This window comes from Hypanus sabinus, chromosome 14, assembly GCF_030144855.1.
Source record: "Hypanus sabinus isolate sHypSab1 chromosome 14, sHypSab1.hap1, whole genome shotgun sequence".
NCBI classification, from domain to species: Eukaryota; Metazoa; Chordata; class Chondrichthyes; order Myliobatiformes; family Dasyatidae; genus Hypanus; species Hypanus sabinus.
The window spans coordinates 63,667,534-63,691,194 of NC_082719.1; the positions used below are offsets into that span (position 1 = coordinate 63,667,534).

General features: G+C 40.6%; 1 protein-coding gene across 1 annotated transcript in view; it reads right to left on the minus strand.

Annotated features, from left to right (window-relative positions):
* The window catches only part of rnf180a (ring finger protein 180a), a 149,180-nt gene that overhangs the window by 71,807 nt on the left and 53,712 nt on the right, over positions 1 to 23,661 (minus strand). Inside the window, exon 6 of the mRNA XM_059989329.1 lies at positions 20,693 to 21,739. Coding sequence (XP_059845312.1) covers positions 20,693 to 21,739 — 1,047 coding nt within the window. The remainder of the gene's footprint in view (positions 1 to 20,692; positions 21,740 to 23,661) is intronic.

The window sequence follows — 23,661 nt, forward strand, 5'->3', positions numbered from 1 at the left end:
CTGTTCTTCCCAGCAGAGTCCCGGACCTCACAGCAGCAGCAGCAACGAAGAAGGTCTTCCTGGAGATTTCTTGATGTCCCTCCATGCTCCCATGTCCTTTTTCAATCGACTATGATTGCGCATGGCACCCCACTTCACAAATAACAGATAATCAGCTCTGGAGTGGCCACTGCAAGCTGTGTCGTGCCGCCATCTTGGAATTGGCTGATGCAACAGAATTCACAAAAAAAAAACAAACAACAAAGACTACCACATGTCCAATTTTCAAAAGAGAACAAATCACACAAATACTACAAAAAAAGGTAACAAATAACATGAACTGCAGAGCCCTCGAAAGTGAGTCCACATCTGCAAAGCCAGTTCACTGCTGAGGGGAATGAACCTGATCCAGGAGCCTGATGGTAGTAGCAAGATGAGAGGGAGACTGGTCAATCGCAGGCAGCCAGCATTGAACAGCCGTTTGTCTTCCGCACTCAGTCCCAACGATTTTAATCTTGCTCAACACTTTAATCAGCGCGGGATAATGGAGCTGAGCACAGATTTGTCTTCTGCTATCAAGCCTTGACACAGTGTCTAAGCCCAATGATGGCCATACCTACACTCTTGAGATTCTAGTTTGCCAAATCCCCAGGAGATCACAAAAGCACCAGTTCATTTAGTCAGTTCAAAAGTACATCCCTTTAAAGAAAATTGTAGGCTGCAGACTGCAGAGCTCACAGTTCTGAAGAAGGATATTTACAAGAGTATCTAGTAGTTTTGTGAGCTGCCTGCAGAACATCACCATTGGTTGCCAGTGCCATCTTGTAAGCATGCAAAATGTACCAATGTCCTTTATTCAAGCATGTATCTTAAGCTTAGTTTATTAATACTGCACAAACTCAAAGCAGATCCAGTGCTCTCTGCTGGCAGTTATGCTCCATTGCTTGCTTCACAAAATACTATTATTTACTTGATCGTATGCGGTCATCAAATTTACTGATATTCATCTAAGTGCATCCTGTTATTTTGTACAGAACCTATCCTTCAGTCCCGGCTTGTGTTTGAATGCATACCACATAACATGGAAGTTGCTGCCAATGTCATTAGATGCAAGATTCCTCATAGTTTCACCAGAAAGAAGAACATGCCTAAAACAATATGACTAGCAAACAAACGCACCATATCAACACCATTTATCTCCATTTTGAAGGGCATGGCATAAAGATAATATGTTCTTTAATGGTATTTACCATCTAAGCATTAATCATAAGAGATCTATTATTAACTAGTCTGGCCTATAAAGGATTCTGGACACACAGCAAGAAGATCTTTGAAACAGCCAGCAGGCTACTGAAGAGATGACACAAAAGTTGGGAGTGTTGTGGATAGTGTGGAGGGCTGTCAGAGGCTACAGTGGGACATTGATAGGATGCAGAACCGGGTTGAGAAGTGGCAGATGGAATTCAACCCAGATAAGTGTGAGGTGGTTCATTTTGGTAGGTCAAATATGATGGCAGAATGGCAAGACTCTTGGCAGTGTGGAGGATCAGAGGGATCTTGGGTCTGAAGACATAGGCCACTCAAAGCTGCTGTGCAGGGTGACTCTGTGGTTAAGAAGGTGTATGGTATATTGGCCTTCATCAATCGTGGGATTGAGTTCAGGAGCTGAGAGGTAATGTTGCAGGTATATAGGACCCTAGTCAGACCCCACTTGGAGTACTGTGCTCAGTTCTGGTCGCCTCACTACAGAAAGGATGTGGAAACCATAGAAAGGGTGCAGAGGAGATTTACAAGGATGTTGCCTGGATTGGAGAGCATGCCTCATGAGAATAGGTTGAGTGAACTCGGCCTTTTCTCCTTAGAGCGATGGAGGATGTGAGGTGACCTGATAGAGGTGTATAAGATGATGAGAGGCATTGATCGTGTGGACAATCAGAGGCCTTTTCCCAAGGCACAAATGGCTAGCATGAGAGGGCACAGTTTTAAGGTGCTTGGAAGCAGGTATGGAGGAGATGTCAGGGTTAAGTTTTTTTACGCAGAGAGTGGTGAGTGCATGGAGTGGGCTGCTGGCAGCAGTGGTGGAGGTGGAAACCTTATATAAAAACATACAAAACCTACAGCACAATACCGGCCCTTTGGCCCACAAAGCTGTACTGAACATGTCCTTACCTTAGAACTACCTCGGCTTACCCACAGCCCTCTGACAGGGCTGTATTGTGCTGTAGGTTTTCTATGTTTCTATGTAATACATACAAAGTGCTGGAGGAACTCTATGGAAAGGAATAAGTCATTGATGTTTCGGGCCAAGACTCTTCATCAGGACTGAAGAAGTAGGTTTGGACAGTAAATGTTGGTCTTGCTAGTTATTCTCACATTCCAGGAACTGAATTAATAGATATTAACTATAAAGGAAACCTAATGGGGTAGAAGGAACACAAAATGAATCAACTTCATCTTTATAATATTACTGATTGTTGGAATTATTCTTCTCAACTATTTATAACCTCCATATAGACCTCCAGCTGGAGCTTGAACTCTGGTGGACAAAGGCCTCAGCTGTGGTGCTTTCTTCAGAGAAGTTTTTCTTTTCTTCTGTTCTCAATTTAATCTAATTTCAAGATGCAACAACAAAAAGAAGTGAAATCAAAAGGAAGGGACCAACCAATCATGGAGGCCAAGTTTGTCAAACAAAGGGCAAAACCAAACATAACTCTGTTCTGATACTTCAAAAGATCATGATGCATTGAAGAACTTAACCAAAATAATAGGAAATAGCAATGAAAGAATATGACTAAAATTTTTTAACTAATTTACATTCCACAGTATGAAAATTGTACATCATCAGCTATAGCAACCAACTTTCTACCTAATTGTTCAGCTGATAAAAAATGAAAATTCCAATTGCTTTTATTAGACCATAAGATGTAAAAGCAAAAGGAGGCAATTTGGCCCATCAAGTCTGCTATGCCATTCAATCGTGGGCTGATCTAATTCTTCCAGTCATCCCCATTCCCCTGCCTTCTCCCCATATCCTTTGATGCCCTGGCTAATCAAGAACCTATCACCTCTGCCTTAAATGCATCCAATTACTTGGCCTCCACAGAATATGTGGCAACAAATTTCACAGATTTACCACCCTCTGACTAAATTAATTTCTCTGCACCTCTGTTCTAAGTGGACATTCTTCAATCCTGAAGTTGTGCCCTTTTGTCCAAGACTCCCCTACCATGGGAAATAACTTTTCCATATCTAATCTGTTCAGGCCTTTTAACATTCAGAATGGTTCTATGAGATCCCCCCCACCCCTCATTCTCCTGAACTCCAGGGAATACAGCCCAAGAGCTGGCAGATGTTCCTCATATGGTAACACTTTCATTCCTGGAATCATTCTTGTGAATCTTCTCTGAACCTTCTCCAATGTCAGTATATCCTTTCTAAAATAAGGAGCCCAAAACTGCACACAATACTCCAAGTGTAGTCTCATGAGTGCCTTATAGAGCCTCAACATCACATCCCTGCCCTTATACTCTATACCTCTAGAAATGAATGCCAACATTGCATTCATCTTCTTCACCACTGACTCAACCTGGTGGTTAACCTTTAGGGTATCTTGCACAAGGGCTTTCAAATCCCTTTGGATCTCTGCTATTTGAATTCTCTCTCCATCTAAATAACAGGCTGCCCATTTATTTCTTCCACCAAAGTGCATGAACATACACTTTCCAACATTGTATTTCATTAGCCAGTTCTTTGCCCATTCCCCTAAACTATCTTAGTCTCTCTGCAGGCTCTCTGTTTAGAAAATAGAACATAGAATAGTACAGCACGGTACAGGCCCTTGGGCCCACAATGTTGTACTGACCCTTAAACCCTGCCTCCCATAAAACCCCCCACCTTAAATTCCTCTATAAACTTGTCTAGTATATAATGTTTCCTCAACACTACCTGCTCCTCCACCTATCTTTGTATCATTGGCAAAATTAACCAAAAATCCATTAATCCCATTGTCCAAATCACTCACATACATCATAAAAAGCAGTGGTCCCAACACCGATCCCTGTAGAACTCCACTGGTAACCAGACAGAATAGGATCCCTTTATTCTCACTCTCTGTTTTCTGCCGATCAGACAATGCTACACCCATGCTAGTAACTCCCCTGTAATTCCATAGGCTCTTATCTTGCTAAGCAGCCTCATGTGTGGCACCTTATCAAAGGCCTTCTGAAAATCCAAGTACACATCTACTGCATCTCCTTTGTCAACCCTGCTTGTAATTTCCTCAAAAAAACTGCAGTAGGTTGGTTAGGCAGGATTTTCCTTTCAGGAAACCATGCTGGCTTTGACCTATCTTGTCATGTGCCTCCGGTACTCCATAATCTCATCCCTAACAATCAATTCCAACAACTTCCCAACCACTGATGTCAGGCTAACAGGTCTATAGTTTCCTTTCTGCTGCCTCCCATCCTTCTTAAATAGCAGAGTAACATTTGCAATTTTCCGGTCATCTGGTACAATGCCAGAATCTATCGATTCTTGAAAGATCATTGTTAATGCCTCCACAATCTCTCCAGCTACTTCCCTCAGAACCCAAGGGTGCATTCCATCAGGTCCAGGAGATTTATCCACCCTCAGACCATTAAACTTCCTGAGCACCTTCTCAGTCACAATTTTCACTGCATATACAGTCGGCCCTCCTTATCCGCGGGGGATTGGTTCCAGGACCCCTCGCAGATAACAAAATTCACGGAAGCTCAAGTCCCTTATTCAACCTGTCTTAATGTGGTGGACCCTAGGACCCAGCAGAACCCAAGACCTTATTCAACCTGTCTCAGTGTGGTGGACATTAGGACCCAGCGGTAGAAATCTGAATCCGCAGTGTTACTGTTCACGAAAATAATCACGAACACGATTGAAAATAAAGTGGAAATAATAAAGCGATCGGAAAGAGGTGAAATGCTATCGGTCATTGGAAAAGTGTTAGGCTATGTCAGTCAACGATCGGAACTATCGGCATGGTGGAAAGCGCACTCAGGAACGGTCTATCCCGAGTCCCGAGAACTTCCGTTCCCAAACCCGGCGCTGAAACATACGTTCTTAAGTGTTTTATATGCATAGAAAGGTAAAATATATACTATGTACTAAGACAAAAATTTGACTAACTGACACTAAATAATACCAAATGTACCTGTTCTGACTTACTTAGTGAGAGAACTTATGATTATTTTCAATCCCGATCCACAATAACCCACACACATCCTCCCGTATACTTTAAATCATCTCTAGATTACTTATAATGCCTAATACAATGTAAATGCTATGTAAATAGTTGTTATACTGCATTGTTTAAGGAATAGTGACAAGAAAAAAAAGTCTGCACTGGCTCAAACAACACGTGCTGGAAGAGCACTTCCGGGTTTTCACAACTCGCGGTTGGTTGAATTCGTGCATGCGGAATTCACGGATAAGGAGGGCCAACTGTACTTCACTTCCCTGACACTCTTGAATGTCTGGTATCCTGCAGATGTCTTCCACTGTGGAGACTGATGCAAAATATGCAGTCAGTTCCTCTGCCATCTCTCATTACAATATCTCCAGCATGATTTTCTATTGGTCCTGTATCTACCCTTAACTTCATATACTCAAAAAAACTTTTCATATTTTTTTTGATATTAGTCACCACCTTCCTTTCATAATTCATCTTTTCCTTCCTAATGACCTTCTTAGTTTCCTTCTGCAAGTTTTTAAAAGCTTCCCAATTCTCTAACTTCTCACTAGCTTTTGTTTCCTTGCATGCCCTCTCTTTTGCTTTTACTTTGGCTCTAACTTCACTTGTCAACCTCGATAGTGTCCTTCTTCCATTCGAAAATTTCTTCCTATTTGGAATATATCTGTCCTGCACTTCCATTACTTTTCCCAGAAACTCCAGACATTGCTGCTCTGCTGTCTTTCTTGCAAATGTCCCTTTCTAGTCAACTTTGGCCAGTTCCCCTCTCATGCCATTGTAGTTTCCTTTATTCCACTGAAATACCAACACATTGGATTTTATTTTTTCTCTCTCAAATTTCAATATGAACTTGATCATATTATGATTACTGCTCCCTAAGGATTCCTTAACCTCACGCTCTCTTATCACCTCCGGATCATTGCACAACACCCAATCCAGCACAGCTGATCCCCTAGTGTCTCAACAACAAGCTGTTCTAAAAAGCTATCCCTTAGACATACTACAAATTCTCTCTCTTGAGGTCCTGGTTTTCCCAATCCACTTTCATGTTAAAATCCGCAACCATTATAATGACATTGTCTTTCTGACATGACTTTTCTATCCCTTGCCATAATTTGTGATCCACATCCTGGCTGCTGTTTGGAGGCCTGTATACAACTGCCATTAGGGTCTTTTTATCCTCGCTATTTCTTAACTCAACCCACAGTGACTCTACACCTTCCAGTCCCATGTCATCTCTTACTAATGATTTAATATTATTTCTTATACACAGAGCCCACCACCCCCTCTGCCAACTAACCTATCTTTCCGAAACACCCTATATCTTTGAACATTCAGCTCCCAATGGCAGCCATCCTTTAGCCAGGTTTCAGAGATAACCACAAAGTCATATTTTCCAATTTGTAACTAACTTTCGAGATCGTCCATTCAAATATAACACTTTCAGTCCAGTATTTGTTGCTTTCTGTTTTAACTACACCACACCTCTATTGCCCTGTAACTCATCCCACTGGCTGCAATTAAGCCTCACCTTCTACTTGTTCTTTCGATAATCTCTGTTGCACATTATCTTAGATTTATTTCTGATTTCCCCTTCCTCAACCTTATCACTCTGGTCCTATCCCCCTGCCAAATTAGTTTAAACCCTCCCTAACAGCTCTATTAATTGTATCCGCTAGGATATTGAACCCCATTGGGTTCGGGTGTAACCCATCCATTTTGTACAGGTCACACCTCCCTCAGAAGAGGTCCCAATGATCCAGGCTCCCAGCCACACATTAATATGCCTGATCATGCTATTCTTGCACTCGCTAGCACGTGGCACAGGCAAAGGCAGCAATCCTGAGATTACTACCCTAGAGGTCCTGCTTTTCAGTTTCCTACTTAACCCCCTGAATTCTCTCTTCAGGACCTCCTCCAGAAATATTCCTTCAAAATACTCTGCACCCGATCCAAGACATGCTGTACCCTGGCACTGGGAGGCAACACACCATGTGGGCATCTCTATTAGGCTGTCAGAATCACCAGTCTGTTCTCCTCACTATGGAATCCCCTATGACTACTGCATTCCTCATATTCTTCTCTCCCTTTTGCACCACGGAATCAGGCTCAGTGCCAGAGACTCGATCACTGTGGCCATCCTCTGTCAGGACACCCCCCCCCCCCGCAACGAGGTAATGATTACTGAGGTGGGGTGGCCACAGGGTGCTCTCTACTATCTGAGCTCTTCCCATCCCTTCCCTGACCGTCACCCACTTACCTAAATCCTACAGCCTCGAGGTGACTAACTCCTTGTAGCTCCTCTCTATCTCCTGCTCAGTAGAGTAAAACTGAAGGCAGCTTGAATCAAAGCTTTCCAATGGTAAAAGGAATAAAATTCATCTGCTCACTTTTTTGTAATTTATTGCCATACCCAGTTCTGCACTTATTCTCTGATCTAAGGTTTATCTATTCTGAGTCCACATTGACCGCTTTTGATTTTATGTCTCCATTCAAAGTAAACTGAGAAAAACAGCTAAAGATGTGAATAAGCTCTATTAATATGCTTTTCAAATTTTACAAGTACCTGAAAAGAAAAGAAAACTGATTGTTTTAGTTTAGGATTTCAAAAACAATAAACAAGGAAAGCATTATTTTCCATCACACAGAATGTCAAAGCTCTGTTAAGGTTGTGTAATGAAACTTATGCTAATCCTACATGTAACATAGATATTTAACTTTTTGAACAATCATACCATCTGAAATATGACTTTGAACATTGTTTATGTTGAAATAGAAAATCAAGCATAAAATGCACCATTAATTATTTTGTCAGTTAAACATTTGACAAAAGTTCTTAAATTATTAAAAGCTTCAAATACTGAACGTCAATTAATTTACAGCTGCTAATAAATTAAATTAAATTCAATCTGTCTGGCCTGATATACACAGAGGCTCGACTCCCCATCCCACACTATTTACAACATTTTCAAACTGTATAGACAATTCTCAGTTAAAAGGATAAATAATACCCCAGATCAGAGTAGGAAGTTGCAAAGGTGAATGGAATCATTGCTTGAGGGTGGCAAGCTAAGGGAGGCAGATGAATAAACGCTGCTTGAGCTTCCATCTGGGTACAGGTATTGACTTTAACTGACATTTCGATGACAAACTCTGCCATCTTTATCTGCCATCTCTTGGAAAAGGAAATCATTGATGGCCCAAGTATCACCCCTGATTAAGACATTTGAGTTTGTCATCAAAATATCGGTTAAGATTGATACCTGTACCCGGCTGGAAGCCTACAAAGAGTTTAATCATCATTTATGCCAGGAAAGCACCTTTTACAAGGTAGTAGACTTTGACATGTATAACTGTGCAAGATTTTGTTTGGAATTCAAGAAAGAAACATTAAAATGGCAGGAAATCAGAACAAAACAGAAGCAAGGATTTGGTTATGTATGACCACAACAAGGTTAATTCCTGGGATGTCTGGACTGTCTTACGCAGAGAGGTTAGAGAGACTGGGCTTGTACACGCTGGAATTAAGGAGATTGAGAGGGGATCTAATTGAAACATATCAGATTATTAAGGGATTGGACAAGATAGAGGCAGGAAATATGCTCCAGATGTTGGGAGAGTCCAGTACCAGAGGGCATGGTTTGAGAATAAGGGGTTGGTCATTTAGGACAGAGTTAAGGAAAAACTTCTTCTCCCAGAGAGTTGTGGGGGTCTGGAATGCACTGCCTCGGAAGGTAGTGGAGGCCAATTCTCTGGCTGCTTTCAAGAAGGAGCTAGATAGGTATCTTATGGATAGGGGAATCAAGGGATATGGGGACAAGGCAAGAACCGGGTATTGATAGGAATTGATCAGCCATGATCTCAGAATGGCGGTGCAGGCTCGAAGGGCCGAATGGACTACTTCTGCACCTACTGTCCATTGTCTATTGATTGCAAATCATTAAAATTTGAAGGCAGCTACAGTAAATTCTTTGGAATACAGAAGAAGTTATGCTAGAGCTTAAAGAAGTAATTATCAGACTCTATCTGAAACACTTTGTCTGGAAGCAACCTAACAATATGTAAGAAATATCTACGGAAGGAGTCTATCTGACCCTTTGAACCTTGTCTGTCATTCATCAAGACCATGGCTGATCTTCCACCTCCCACCATCTTTCAGCACCAAGCCCTTGATTGCCTTTATGTCCACAATGACTGAGACCTCACAGCACTATTGGATAGACGGTCTCAGAAATCACATGTTCACAGTGGATGTGGTATATTTGGATTTTCAAAAGGCTTTTGACAAGGTCCCACACAGAAGATTAGTGTGCAAACCTAAAGCACACGGTACTGGGGGCACGGTATTGATGTGGATAGAGAATTGGTTGGCAGACAGGAAGCAAAGAATGGGAGTAAATGGGATCTTTTCAGAATGGCAGGCAGTGGGGTACTGCAAGGCTCAGTGCTGGGACCCCAGTTGTTTACAATATATATTAATGATTTAGACGAGGGAATTAAATGCAGCATCTTCAAATTTGTGGATGACACAAAGCTGGGCAGTGGTGTTAGCTATGAGGAGGATGCTAAGACGATGCAGGGTGACTTGGATAGGTTAGGTGAGTGGGCAAATTCATGGCAGATGCAATTTAATGTGGATAAATGTGAGGTTATCCACTTTGGTTGCAAGAACAGGAAAACATATTATGAACTGAATGGTGGCTGATTAGGAAAAGGGGAGGTGCAACGAGACCTGGGTGTCATTGTACTCCAGTCATTGAAAGTGGGCATGCAGGTACAGCAGGCTGTGAAAAAGGCAAATGGTATGTTGGCAATCATAGCAAAAAGATTTGAGTACAGGAGCAGGGAGGTTCTACTGCAGTTGTACAAGGCCTTGGTGAGACCGTACCTAGAGTATTGTGTGCAGTTTTGGTCCCCTAATCTGAGGAAAGACATTCTCGCCATTGAGGGAGTACAAAGAAGGTTCACCAGATTGATTCCTGGGATGGCAGGACTTTCATATGAAGGAAGACTGGATCGACTAGGCTTATACTAACTGGAATTTAGAAGATTGAGGGGGGATCTTATTGAAACGTATAAAATTCTAAAAGGATTGGACAGGCTAGATGCAGGAAGATTGTTTCAGATGTTGGGGAAGTCCAGAAAGAGGGGGCACAGTTTAAGGATAAAGGGGAAGCCTTTTAGGAGCGAGATGAGGAAAAACTTCTTCACACAGAGAGTGGTGAATCTGTGGAATTCTCTGCTACAGGAAACAGTTGAGGCCAGTTCATTGGCTATATTTAAGAGGAAGTTAGATATGGCCCTTGTGGCTAAAGGGATCAGGGGGTATGGAGAGAAAGCAGGTACAGGGTTCTGAATTAGATGATCAGCCATGATCATACTGAATGGTGGTGCAGAATCAAAGGGCCGAATGACCTACTCCTGCACCTATTTTCTATGTTTCTAACCTTTGAGGAAATAATGTTTTCCTCATCTCAATGCTATAAAGCCTCCCCTTTATTGTGAATCTTTGTCCCATGTTCCTAGAGTCCTCAGTTAAGGGAACAAAGTAACGACACATCCCTCCACTCTAAACTTTAAGAATTGTGCAAATTTCAATGAGATCTCTTTTCATTCTTCTAAACTCCAGAGAATAAGGATTTGCTCACTAAATCTTTCCTTATGCAACATTCATCACTGGAACTTTTCTAGTAATTTTTTACGGCAGTGTATGGAGACTAACAAAGCCTGAGCACACACAGAAAATCCTTCGTTCCTGATATGCTGAATGTGTTCTATACATGACTTGACCAATTGACAACTGTGGGATCAAGGAAAGCCCCTCTCTTCCTGAGGAACAGGCACCCTGTCTGGCTGTAACTGGAGTGGATGGCTGAAGCTATGGCACCATCAGCCACGGTAAATGCATACCAAGCTGCAAGGCCAGACAACGTATCTGTTCAGGTGCTGAGGGACTGTGCAGTCCAACTAACAGAGGCTGAACAGATACCTTTAATATCTCTGTGAAACAGTTCACTGTCCCTGCAGGCTTCAAGGCGGCCACCATCATTTTGGTGCCACGAAGAGCAATAGTAACTGGCCTAAATGATTACCGCCCAGTGGCACTGACTTCAACAATCATGAAGTGCTTTAAGTAGCTGGCAATAGACTGTATAAACTCCCACATTCCAACTACATTGCAGGTTGCTTACCCCTCAAACCAGTCCATTGATGATGCCATAGCCTTGGCTATCCACTCCTTCCTGTCCCACCAAGAAACAGGTGTCCTGTACCCCAAGATGTTGTTCATCGACTTCAGCTTGATGCTTGCCATGATCATTGCTCTGACACTGATGGGTAAGCTGTCCTTGTTGTTGAGGCTCAATACCCCTCTCTGTAACTGGATCTTCTTAAAGGAAAGACTCCAGTCAGTCAGAGTTGCAGCAACATCTCAAGCTCCAACACACTGAGCACTCATGCTGCTCAGGGTTGTGTGCTCAGCCTGCTACTAACTCACGACTGCACTGCCCGATTCAGCTCAAACTGCATCAAGTTCACTGATGATCATCGGCAACAATGTAGATGAATAACACAAGGCATTTTTGAGGAACCCCACTACCCAATTCCACAATCTCCTGACCCACTAACATCAGGAAGGAGATAAAAAAGCACCAGGACTTGGACTACTAGACTGGATAACATCTTCTTCCCTTGGGCTGTGAGACTAATGAATACCCTGCCACCCTGTCTCTTCACTAAAACAGCGAGCTGTTTATAGTACTATTTACAGTTTACTTGTGCTGCACCTTACTACATGCATTATATTTGAAATATATTTTATTGACTTATTTATAGCATAGTATCTTGGTTTAAGTGCAGCCTGATATATGTTGTGTGAGTGCACTGTGGTCCAGAGGAATGTTGTTTTGTTTGGTTGTATACAGTATATGGACAGTAAACTTGAACTTGGACTAGAACTAACACCACACAAAACCCTAAGTGTGGTACGATCAAAGCACTATATAAAAGCAAAAATATTTCCTAATGGTTCTAATTCAAATCCTCTAGTAACAGAGGCCCACATACTTCTAACCTTAGTCACATAGTTGCAGACCACAGGCTGTATGTAAATTTCAAAATATAAATAGAAAGGCTTCACAATACTTGTTTTATTTCAGGATAAAAATTTCAGATAAAAAGATTATAAGTAAAATCTTAATTTGAATTTTTCTTTTCTTTCATGCTTGCTTGTACAATCTATCAGTGACATTTTATTCCAGCTGTCCAGCGTTTCTCTGATCCCTTTAATCTTTTCTTATAGCACCATGTTAGTTTTATTGCTATCATTATACTTACATTATCATGAGTTTGATGATAACTAATCAAACCATGTGCATAGGCAAGCTCACAGCATGTTGCTTCCAAACAGAAATTTGTACTTTTGCAGTTTGAAGCAGGGTACAAAAATGGTATACAGCACTGCAGGGATCAACACACAATTAAAGCCTGGCTTTCTTAAACTTACCATATATTTAGACAATGTTCTTCATGGTCGGATGATTCACATTATGCTGCCACAAACGTTAAGTTTTGCAACTTCCAATAACATATAATAATTTGTAATGTTTCATGTGTCACCAAGAGAAAAAAATTTATTGCTGGATGGACTTATACAAACCAACTAAAACTAGCTAAATTAACCAGAGTTAACATGTTTGAATTACTTTTGATCTCTATCTTTTCCCTTCCCTTTTTCTTATTAAAGTACAGCTTCATTAGAAGATAAAGAAAGGTTATCTCCCACTAAAACAGGTTATTCGGTCATTAACAACTCACTTATCCAAACCAACTGCTGTTTTCTACATTATAAGAGCAATTACACTGAGCATACTATTGGCTGTAAAGTGCCACAGTTGGAAAAGCAAATAATGGCTTTTAAAGGGTAATAATCACAGAAGTCACCCTTCTGGAGCCATTCTGCCAGTGATGTGTGCACTAGTCACAGATAATGCCATCTTCCAAAACAAGGTCAAAATTCAAAGTTCAAAGTAAATTTATTATCAATGTATATGTCACCATATCCTACCCTGAGATTAATTTCATTGCAGACATTCACAGCAGTACAAAAATACAACAGAATCAATGAAACCCCACACACAGACTGACAATTCAATGTACAAAAAAGACAAACTGTGCAAATACAAAAAATAATAATAAATACCGAGAATGTGAGTTGTAAAGGCCTTGAAAGTGAATTCACAGGTTCTGGATTCAGGTTGTAGCTCTGCATATCACAGTTCTTACGAATACAATCTAACTATTTGTTAAATACAGTGAGGGTTTTTGTCTCTACCACTCTACTAGGCAGTAAGTTCCAGGCCCTTACTACCTTACATATGTATTATGACACAGAAAGCTGTTATTTGGCTTCCTGGCCAGTTTTGTCTCCCAGTAGAGCAATCCCATTATTCTGGACAGAGCTGTGAAATAATAAAGAGGCAATCACTGTTATGGATTCTGACTGGAACTCTGCCCTTGCTATTCTGCAGGGATCAGTGCTGGGATGTCTGTTGCGTGCGACACATGCAATTCGTTTGGATATAAATGTAGATTGGTTGGTTAGGAAGGTTACGGGTACCTCATAAACTGGAGGAGTTCAGGATATTGAAAAAGATGGTCAAAGGACACAGAAGTACATAGGTTACAAACATAGAAGACCTGAAGCACAATACAGGCCCCTCGGCCCACAAGGTTGTGCTGAACATGTCCCTAGCCTAGAAATTACTAGGCTTACCTACAGCCCTCTATTTTTCTAAGTTCCATGTACCTATCCAAAAGTCTCTTAAAAGACCCTATCGTATCCGCCTCCACCACCGCTGCCGGTAGCCCATTCCATGCACTCACCACTCTCTGAGTAAAAAACTTACCCATGACATCTCTGTACCTACTCTCCAGCACCTTAAACCTGAGTCCTCTTGTGGCAACCATTTCAGCCCTGGGAAAAAGCCTCTGACTATCCGCACGATCAATGCCTCTCATCATCTTATACACCTCTGTCAGGTCACCCCTCATCCTCGTCGCTCTAAGGAGAAAAGGCCGAGTTCACTATCTTCATAAGGACATGCTCCCCAATCCAAGCAACATCCTTGTAAATCTCCTCTGTACCCTTTCTATGGCTTCCACATCCTTCCTGTAGTGAGGCGACCAGAACTGAGCACAGTACTCCAAGTGGGGTCTGACTAGGTACTATATAGCTGCAACATTGAAAACATGGACAAAGAAAAGGCAGATACAGTTTAAACAGGTTAACTATGAAGGTGTTGCACTTTTGGAGGTCAAACATAAGTGAAAAGTATGCAGTAAGTGGCATCAGGAGTTTTTGTTATTTTTTCTATAATTTTTTCTCACTATCAACAGGATTAACTATTTTAGATCTTGACCCTTGCTTTTAACTCTATTTCTTCATTAAATACCAGAAACAGCAAGGGATGAGAACATATTCCTACACAATCCCAGTAGTCGTAGCCCTCCCCTGCTGAAACCCTGGTCACCTTAACCATCTGCTTCCACAGGTTATGCAATCAGGTTGTAGCCCTGCATCAGTCAGCGTTTAATCAATCTTGTAACCCTCTCTTGGCTCCCAAGTGGTTTTTATTAACTGTTTCATTTCCACTGTACTTTATTGTATACAACCATATCAGTTATCTAACTCTTTTACGGAAGTACAATCTTATGTCATTTGAGGAAAATTGTCATGCCATGGTAGGGAACAATCAGATGCAACCACCAAAGCTCCTTCACCTGCCCTGATCTCAAAATGTCATCATCAGACTATCTAGGAGGTTAATTGACCAGTTACATTAATGGCCTGATTGCTATAGCAACATCTTGGATCTTGGTGATGCGCTCACCTCTTGGTTCTGAATGGGTGGCATGGTTGCTCAATGATTGAGTCTGCTCCTCGTGGTTCCAAGGACATGGGTTCCTCTCAGACCTCAGGTATACACAACCTCCCCAAGGCTTAGAGAGTTTCTACTGGGTTCTCCAGCTTCTTCACATATTTCAAAGATGCGCTAGTGAGGTTATTTGGTTTCTACAAACTTTGCCTTAGTACATCAGCAATAGCAGTGCCCAGATCAATATTGTTCACCCGCTTAGTATTACTGTCACTGAGCTCAGTCTTCACAGAATACTGTGGTACAGATCCTATTGCCTCTACTTGGATTCCAACCTGGATGTATCTTTCTGCTCATTCCTCACTGCTCACACAACAATTGCCAACCCAAATGCATCCTCTGATATATGTTCTAGCACTTAAAGAGCATGGTTCTGCTTAACTAATTTCCAGAACAAAATAGTCTTTAATTCACTGTAAATATATGCTTCACCTTTCAACAAGTTTCTCCGCTTTCTTTTATTCAGAGTTCAAAGTAAATCTATTATCAAAGTACATATATGTCACTATATAAAACACTAAGATTCATTTTCTTGCAGACATACTCAATAACTCCATCATAGAATAATAACCATAATAGAATCAATGGAAGACTGCACAAGCTTGAGAGTTCAATCAGTGGGCAAAATATAACAACTGTGCAAGTACAAAAAGAAAGAAAGAATAATAATAAATAAATAAGCAATAATTAATGACAACATGAGATGAAGAGTCCACAGGTTGTGGGAACAGTTCAGTGATGGGGCAAGTGAAAATGAATGAAGTTATCCCTTTTTGGTTCAAGAGCCTGATGGTTGTGGGGTAATAACTGCTCCTGAACCTGGTGGGGTGGGTTCTGAGGCTCCTGTACCTTCTTCCTGATGGCAGCAGCAAAAAGAAAGCATGACTTGGGTGGTGGGAGTCCCTGATGATAGATGCTGCTTTCCTGTGACAATGCTCTGTGTAGATGTACTCAATGGGGGGAGGACTTTAGCCATGATGGACTGGGCTGTATTCATCACTTCATTTATTTACATTTACATTTAGTATTCATTTACAGGTAAAAGCTTTACTTGATAAAACTAGTGTTAAATGCTCATTCCTAGTTGCCTTTGAAAACCTGATGATGTGACACCTTCTTGAAAAGCTGCATTCCTGCTAATAAAATTACCTTCACTGTGTTGTTAAGTAGAGTGTTTCAGGGCATAAACAAAACAAGTAAAGGGATGCTTCTTGGATGTTTCTAAATAAGGCCAGTGTGCAATTTGGAGCAAAACCTGGAGGTTATTCAAGATTGCTGAGCCTCTGGCAGATTGCTGAGTCTCTGGCAATGATCTTTGCATCATCAACGGGGATAGGTGAGGTTCTGGAGGATTGGAGGTGTGGTGAACTATGTGCCTGTCTGGACACGCCCCCTGCTGACTGCTCCTGTGGCTCCTCCCACAGGCCCCTGTATAAAGGCGATCTGAGGCCTGACGCTCGGCCTCAGTCTCCAGGACATAGTATGATGGACACTCACTCCTGGTTCCTTCTTCCAGTCAATAAAAGCCGATATCTCGCCTTACGTCTCAGTGTGAGTTATTGATGGTGCATCAGGAGGGTTGCAGATGTTGTTCCCTTATTCAAGAAAGGGAGTAGAGATAGCCCAGGAAATTACAGACCAGTGAGACTTACTTCACTGCTTGGTAAGTTGATGGAAAAGATATTGAGAGGCAGGATTTATGAACATTTGGAGAGGCCTAATATGATTAGGAATAGTCAGCATGGCTTTGTGAAAGGCAGGTTGCGCCTTATGAGTCTGATTGAATTTTTTGACGATGTGACTAAACATGTTGATGAAGTTAGAGCAGTAGATGTAGTGTATATGGATTTCAGCAAGGCATTTGATAAGGTACCCCATGCAAGGCTTATTGAGAAAGTAAGGAGGCATGGGATCCATGGGGACCTTGCTTTGTGGATCCAGAACTGGCTTGCCCGCAGAAGGCAAAGAGTGGTTATAGATGGGTTACATTCTGAATGGAGGTCGGTGACCAGTGGTGTGCCTCAGGCATCTGTTCTGGGGCACCTTCTCTTTGCGATTATTATAAATGAACTGTTGAGGAAGTGGAGGGATGGGTTCGTAAACTTGCTGATGACACAAAGATTGGAGATGTTGTGGAGGGCTCTCAGATTTTAAAGCAGGACATCGATAGGATACAAAACTGTGCTGAGGAATGGCAAATGGAGTTCAACACAGATAAGTGTGGTGGTTCATTTTGGTAGGTCAAATATGATAGCAGAATATAGCATTAATGGTAAGACTCTTGGCAGTGTGGAGGATCAGAGGGATCTTGGGGTCTGAGTCTACAGGACAGTCGAAGCTACTGCGCAGGTTGACTCTGTGGTTAAGAAAGCATATGGTGCATTGGCCTTCATCCACCAATGGATTGAGTTTAAGAGTCGAGAAGTAATGTTACAACTATTTTGGACCTTGGTCAGACCCCACTTGGAGTACTGTGCTCAGTTCTGGTCACTTCACTACAGGAAGTATGTGGAAACTATAGAAAGGGTGCTATGGAGATTTACAAGGATGTTGCCTGGATTGGGGAGCATGCCTTATGAGAATAGGTTGAGTGGACTCGGTCTTTTCTCCTTGGAGTGGCAGAGGATGGGAGGTGACCTGATAGGGGTGTATAAGATGATGAGAGGCATTGATCGTGTGGATAGTCAGAGGCTTTTTCCCAGAGCTGAAATGGCTAACACAAGATGACACAGTTTTAAGGTTCTTGAAAGCAGGTACAGAGGAGATGTCAGGGGTAAGTTTTTTATGCAGAGAGTAGTGAGTGCATGGAATAGACTGCCAGCGACGGTGGTGGAGGCGGATACAATAGGGTTTTTTAAGAGACTCCTGGATAAGTACATGGAGCTTAGAAAAATAGAGAGCTATGGGTAACCCTAGATAATTTCTAAAGTAAGTACATATTCAGCACAGCATTGTGGGCTGATAGGCCTGTATTGTGCTGTAGCTTTTCTATGTTTCTATGTTTCCATTTTTCTGTTTCATTAATGTAGCATTAAGGTTCACAAGACTGTTTCAGCAGTTCCATCTTGAACCAGATCTACCAGAGAAGAGCCATCTGAATTCCTGAAGTCTGGGATTGGAGCTGGACACAATTAATTAAGTGATTTTGCCATTTATCTAACCTTTCAGAATGACACTGGATAATTCGCTATCATCCCTTCTTCCACCAAAGGAATTTTTTCTTTATATACCCCACAGTGTTTTTTTTAATCTACCTGACATTCAGCATTTAAAATAACAGAGCATTTTTATGTTTATTTTACAAGAGCAGAAATTACTTTCAAAAATTGTGAAGACACTAAATATACCTTTAATTGTTGTCTATTATTATTATTGTTGCAAATTAGGTATTATTTTAATTTTTAACACCATCAAAATGCAGCTTTTTTTAAGAAACAATTTCGTCTTTCTATTATAGGTTTTGGAATCACAGAAGCAGTAAAGTTCAAACCATTCAATCAATCTGCATTATACTGGCTTATACCAGAACAATTTAGTCAATTCCACTTTCCAATTCTTTCTCAATAGCCCTTTAAACTTCAAATATTTGTCCTGCAATCTGCATCTACTACACTTACAGCTTATTGCTTTTTAGTGTTTTATTTCTACTCTCCCCTTAATGCCCTAGACCTTTTGATAATAATTTTATTGCTATGCCTTTTGGAGTCCACTGAGGACAGGTTCTCCATAATCATCCTATCGTGGCGACCCACTTTCTACACAGGCGAACCGGCTCAAAAAAATGGCGCTGGGCCTTTTTCTTCACCAGCAAGGGGAGAAAGCCCATGCGCGGGAAGAGACTTTTGTACTGTACCCCGGACGTTAATTCCGCCTGGAGAGGGTGGGAACGGAACTGTGTAAAAGCCAGTGCCACGAAGTTTGAATAAACTAGTCTCGAGTGCAACTTACAGACTGCGTGTCGTTATTGCTAGCTCTGTGTGTGGCACATCATTACACTATCAAGAACTTGCACATTTCTATCAAATCATCTTCTCTTTAAAAAATACCATTCTCTCTTCCCTTTTCTTGTATTCAAAATACCCAAACCCAGAAACATTTCAGAAAATCCTTTCTAGGGGCTTTGCATCCTTCCTAAAATCCAATGACCAATATAAAGTATTTTAGTTATGGTCCTCATAGCGTTTTATAATGCTTTGTTTTTGCATTTTGTGTGTGAAATCCAAAATCTTATGCATTGAAGATGAGAAGGTAAGAGTTTCCAGTTCCTGGGAGTGAACGTCACCAATAGTCTGTCCTGGTCCAACCATGTAGATATCATGGCCAAGAAAGCACAGCAATGCCTCTACTTCCTCAGAAGGCCAAAGAAATTTGGCATTTTCCCATTGACCTTTACTGATTTTTAGCAATGCACCATAGTAAGCATCCTATTCAAATGCATAATGGCTCATTATGGTAACTACTCTGTCATGACCACAAGAAACTTCAGAGTTGTGGACACTGCTCAGCACATCACGGAACCAGCCTTCCCGCCGTAGACTCTTGCCTATAACTTCTCGCTGCCTCAGTAATGCAACTACCATAAATGTCGACCTCATCCACCCCAGATATTCTTTCATCTCCTCCTTCCATCTGGCAGAAAATATAAAAGCCTGAAAGCATTTACCACCAGACTCACAGATAGTTTCTACTCCACAACAGAGTTTGTCATCAAAACGATACCTGTCCCCGGCTGGAAGCCCGAGAAGAGTTTATTCATTATATAAGCTGGGAGAGCACTAGATCCTTTTTTTTTAAAACAATTAATTAGTTCTCTAATATAATAAATGGACTTTTGACCTCACAATCTACCTCACTATGAACTCGCACCTTATTATTTACCTACACTGCACTTTCTCTTTAGCTGTTTCACTTTGTTTTGCATCGTGTTATTGCATTTCCTTGTTCTTCCTCAATGCATTGTGTAATGATATGATCACTTGCAAGAAAAATCTTTTTACTATATATTGGTGCATGTCACAATAATAAAGCAATTCCATTCACTTACATAATCTGACCAACCATCTTCAGATATTTGCACCCAAGCCTCTTGGTTTCTGCAGCTTTGCTATTACGTATAGTTGGTTTCCCCTCTCTCTTCAGTTCACACTTGTCTGCATTAACATGCATTCACACTTCACCAGTTCATCTCTAATGTCAACTCTAGTTAGTATCCTCATCATTGATAACATATTTTGTGTAAATGACAAATTTTATTTAACAGCAACGTCCATCATTAAAATATATCATAAATAATAGCAGCTCCAATATGAAACCCTGAGGAGTACACTGTTAATATTGCTTTGATCTAAAAACAACTTTTGTTTTATAACTTGGGACTTTTGGTGCCTAAGTTGTGCTCTTAATATGCAAACACTGACTCTTTGATTCTAATTTAAATGCAGATTATATTTTAACTGATATTCCTTATTTTTTACTGAGTAGTTTCCAATTTTAACCTGACTTTCTGATATTAACATTACTGCATGTAGGCTGTCTCAGGCTTTCAAGCACTGACCTGTTTTTGTTCCTTCAATTTGCTCTGATGCCATCGCTGCCACTTCCGTTGTTTCCTCTTCAAACTCTTCAGTTTATTTCTCTCTCTTTTACTCAAGGGTCTCTCATCTACAGAGGACAATAAGGGAACACATGGCGCAGAATCATCACAAGGATTGCTTGCTCCAGCTTCATGTCCTTCCCCCTTCTCTTCTGCATCACTTGTTTCAGTACTTGATTCAGGAGACCAACCTCTAACAATGGTGGATACGTGAGCAGCTGTGTTCCTACAGTGTCTTGGAACAGATGGACCAGGGTCGATGTCTTCTTCGTCAACTGGATGATCATGGAATGACTGAGGGTTCAACACAAAATCAGACTCTTTAATGTGCTGATTAGGAAAGAGAGATCCATTTGATTCTTCTCTTGCAAACAGCTGCAGTTTAGTATCTTCTGACACTGAAATCTGCTGTATCGGATTAGAAGCCTCAGCAATGTGATTCATTATAAGGCCACAAGAAGAAGATCGTGGACACAATCCATGAATGCTAGCAGAACTAACTGATGCATCCTTTGAGCTTATGCTGTTAAAATCCAGACTGAAAGACTTCTTATGAAAACCTTTCACTGCACATCTGGCTCTCACTGGCTGTGAAGCAGAAGAGCATGGCTGTGGATAAGCTGCTTTGAAGTTGCTGTCAACTTCTACAATTCCTCTGTTGTGTGATCTTGCCTCCAGGCAAAGGTCATCAGTCCCTTGTTCATGATCCATCTTTTTCAAATGATGTAAAAATTCTTTTTGCCTGCAGTGGAACAAACTATTTTTTGACCCATGCTCCAACTTCTCCACAGGTTCTAGTCTGTGTATATATTGTATTTTCTGCAAGGATTTCACCTCTGCAGACTCAGTGCTTCTGATTAAATGTAGCGGTTCATAGTCCGTCCGACGCTTGCAGATATGAACAGTCACTGTCTGCCCACAAGGGCATTTGGCAGGGCAAACAAAATTAAATTCCCCTAGACGGGCCCCACAGTGCTGGCAGTTCAGTTTCCCAATTGTCCACCATGACTGTAGAAAAGAAATAAACAACACTGGTCATTGTAATAAAAAAAAGCGGGAAAGTGACCACATCAACTATTTCATACAAATCATAAGGTCAGCTTTTCTTTCTGTGTGTCATGTGGAATCTAGCACTACACAGAAAAGCCCACATAACTGCATGCTGAGGCACCTGATTTGGCAGATTGTATGGGTTTACAGTGCATCAGAGTAGCAGACTTTAGAAAATACATATTATTCAGTTGTGCCTGAAAATTCCCACTGTTTTATGCCAAAAAGCATAATCTATAATAATGCCTTTAATAGTTAAGAACATAAATGGCTTTATGATCACAGACCACTGATAAAAGTATGGCTGAGCTATCAAAAAAATCTCAAAACCACAACCTATGCATACTAAAAAGGAAGTCGTTTTCCAGCTGAAAATACCTAAAAATTAAAATGCTGAATAGATGTTCCATTGTTATTTCAGAATACAGCAGAAAAAATGTTGATTTTGAGGTTTATTGTTAATTAGTCAAAGCAAACAGTTTATGTTCCATTCATTTCATACAGAAAAAAATCATTATTTGTTTAAAAATGGCAACAACTATATTTTGATTGTAGTTGGTGTAGATTTTCCACATATCTTGTTTTAAAGTATTCTAACTTGGATCCTGCTCCAATCTAAATAGTAATTTTGCTGTTGTACAGATCTGTTTTGCTAAAATACACATTGCAGGTTTAGTAAAGACAAGACAATTTATGGAGTGAATAATCTCCTGAAAGTGATGAGTAGCAACACCATTTAATGAACAGTGAGTATAAACTCATGTTATGAATAATGCAAGAAACTTCAAAAATCAATAATCATTAAATTTTGATTATAAATGAAAATTCAGTCAATTGTTTCTAAAACAATATCGGCACTGTGCCACAAAAGGAGAATGAATGTTAAGACCAGAGAAATAGCTACTTCCAGTCACATCATGTAACATGAACACAATTATAATTTCTCAATGTGTAAAAGACTCCTGAAGACAATACAATCACAGACTTAGTCTCATCCATTTAATAATAAGATGAGAAGCAACTTCATCATGCAGTGATTCATGACTCTGAAAATTTCTATCCCTAAGCACGATAGTTGTCTAGTACCTTCAGTCCAAGATTGATAGATTTTTTGAATCAAGGCTTAATTTTTGTCATGGGGATCAGAAGTTAACATAATTGAAGAATGGTCATGATCATATTAAATGGAATATACAGCACTCAAAAAGCCCCTGGATTCATTCTAGTTTTACATTTAGTGTTATTATAATAAAACTATTTTAATGATTATTTTTTTCTCATGAGTATCAAATGGAGATTTTTGAGCTAAACTCACAAAGACCTCAACCCAGGTGATTTACTTAAACAGTAAAAATTCCTGTCAGCAATTGCACCTGTGGTCCAGGAAAAGGAAGTTCAATATGAGAATCTCTCTAAGAAAGAGCAAGTTTAAAAAAGCTTCAGATTTTGTTTTAACTTCAGAAGTTTACATGAGCCACAATACATGACTGATAAGGTAGACAAATCTGGTGAGAGAGAGAGATGCCAATTATTGGTGTTTAGCAGTTTCCAATTAAATGTCTGTTTCATCTTAGTAGCCCAGGCTGATAAACAGTTAAAGTATTTATAATATAATAGTTTAGGGCACATTGCTAAGTCTTAAATTAGTTATAATGTTTGGCAGGAGTTCAAGTAAATCTGGCAAATTGAGGTTCAACTCAAATTAAGTCATTCCCTGTTACAAACTATATTAATGTTCAATTCTCTCTGTCCAAAGTCATAGAATATATATTCCAAAAAGGTTTGTTGTTTTACTCCACAAAAAAAACAGGCAACCCCCGTTTACTAGACTCTTTCCCAAAATGTAGTTCAAATATCAGAAAGGATGAGCAAATCTTTGA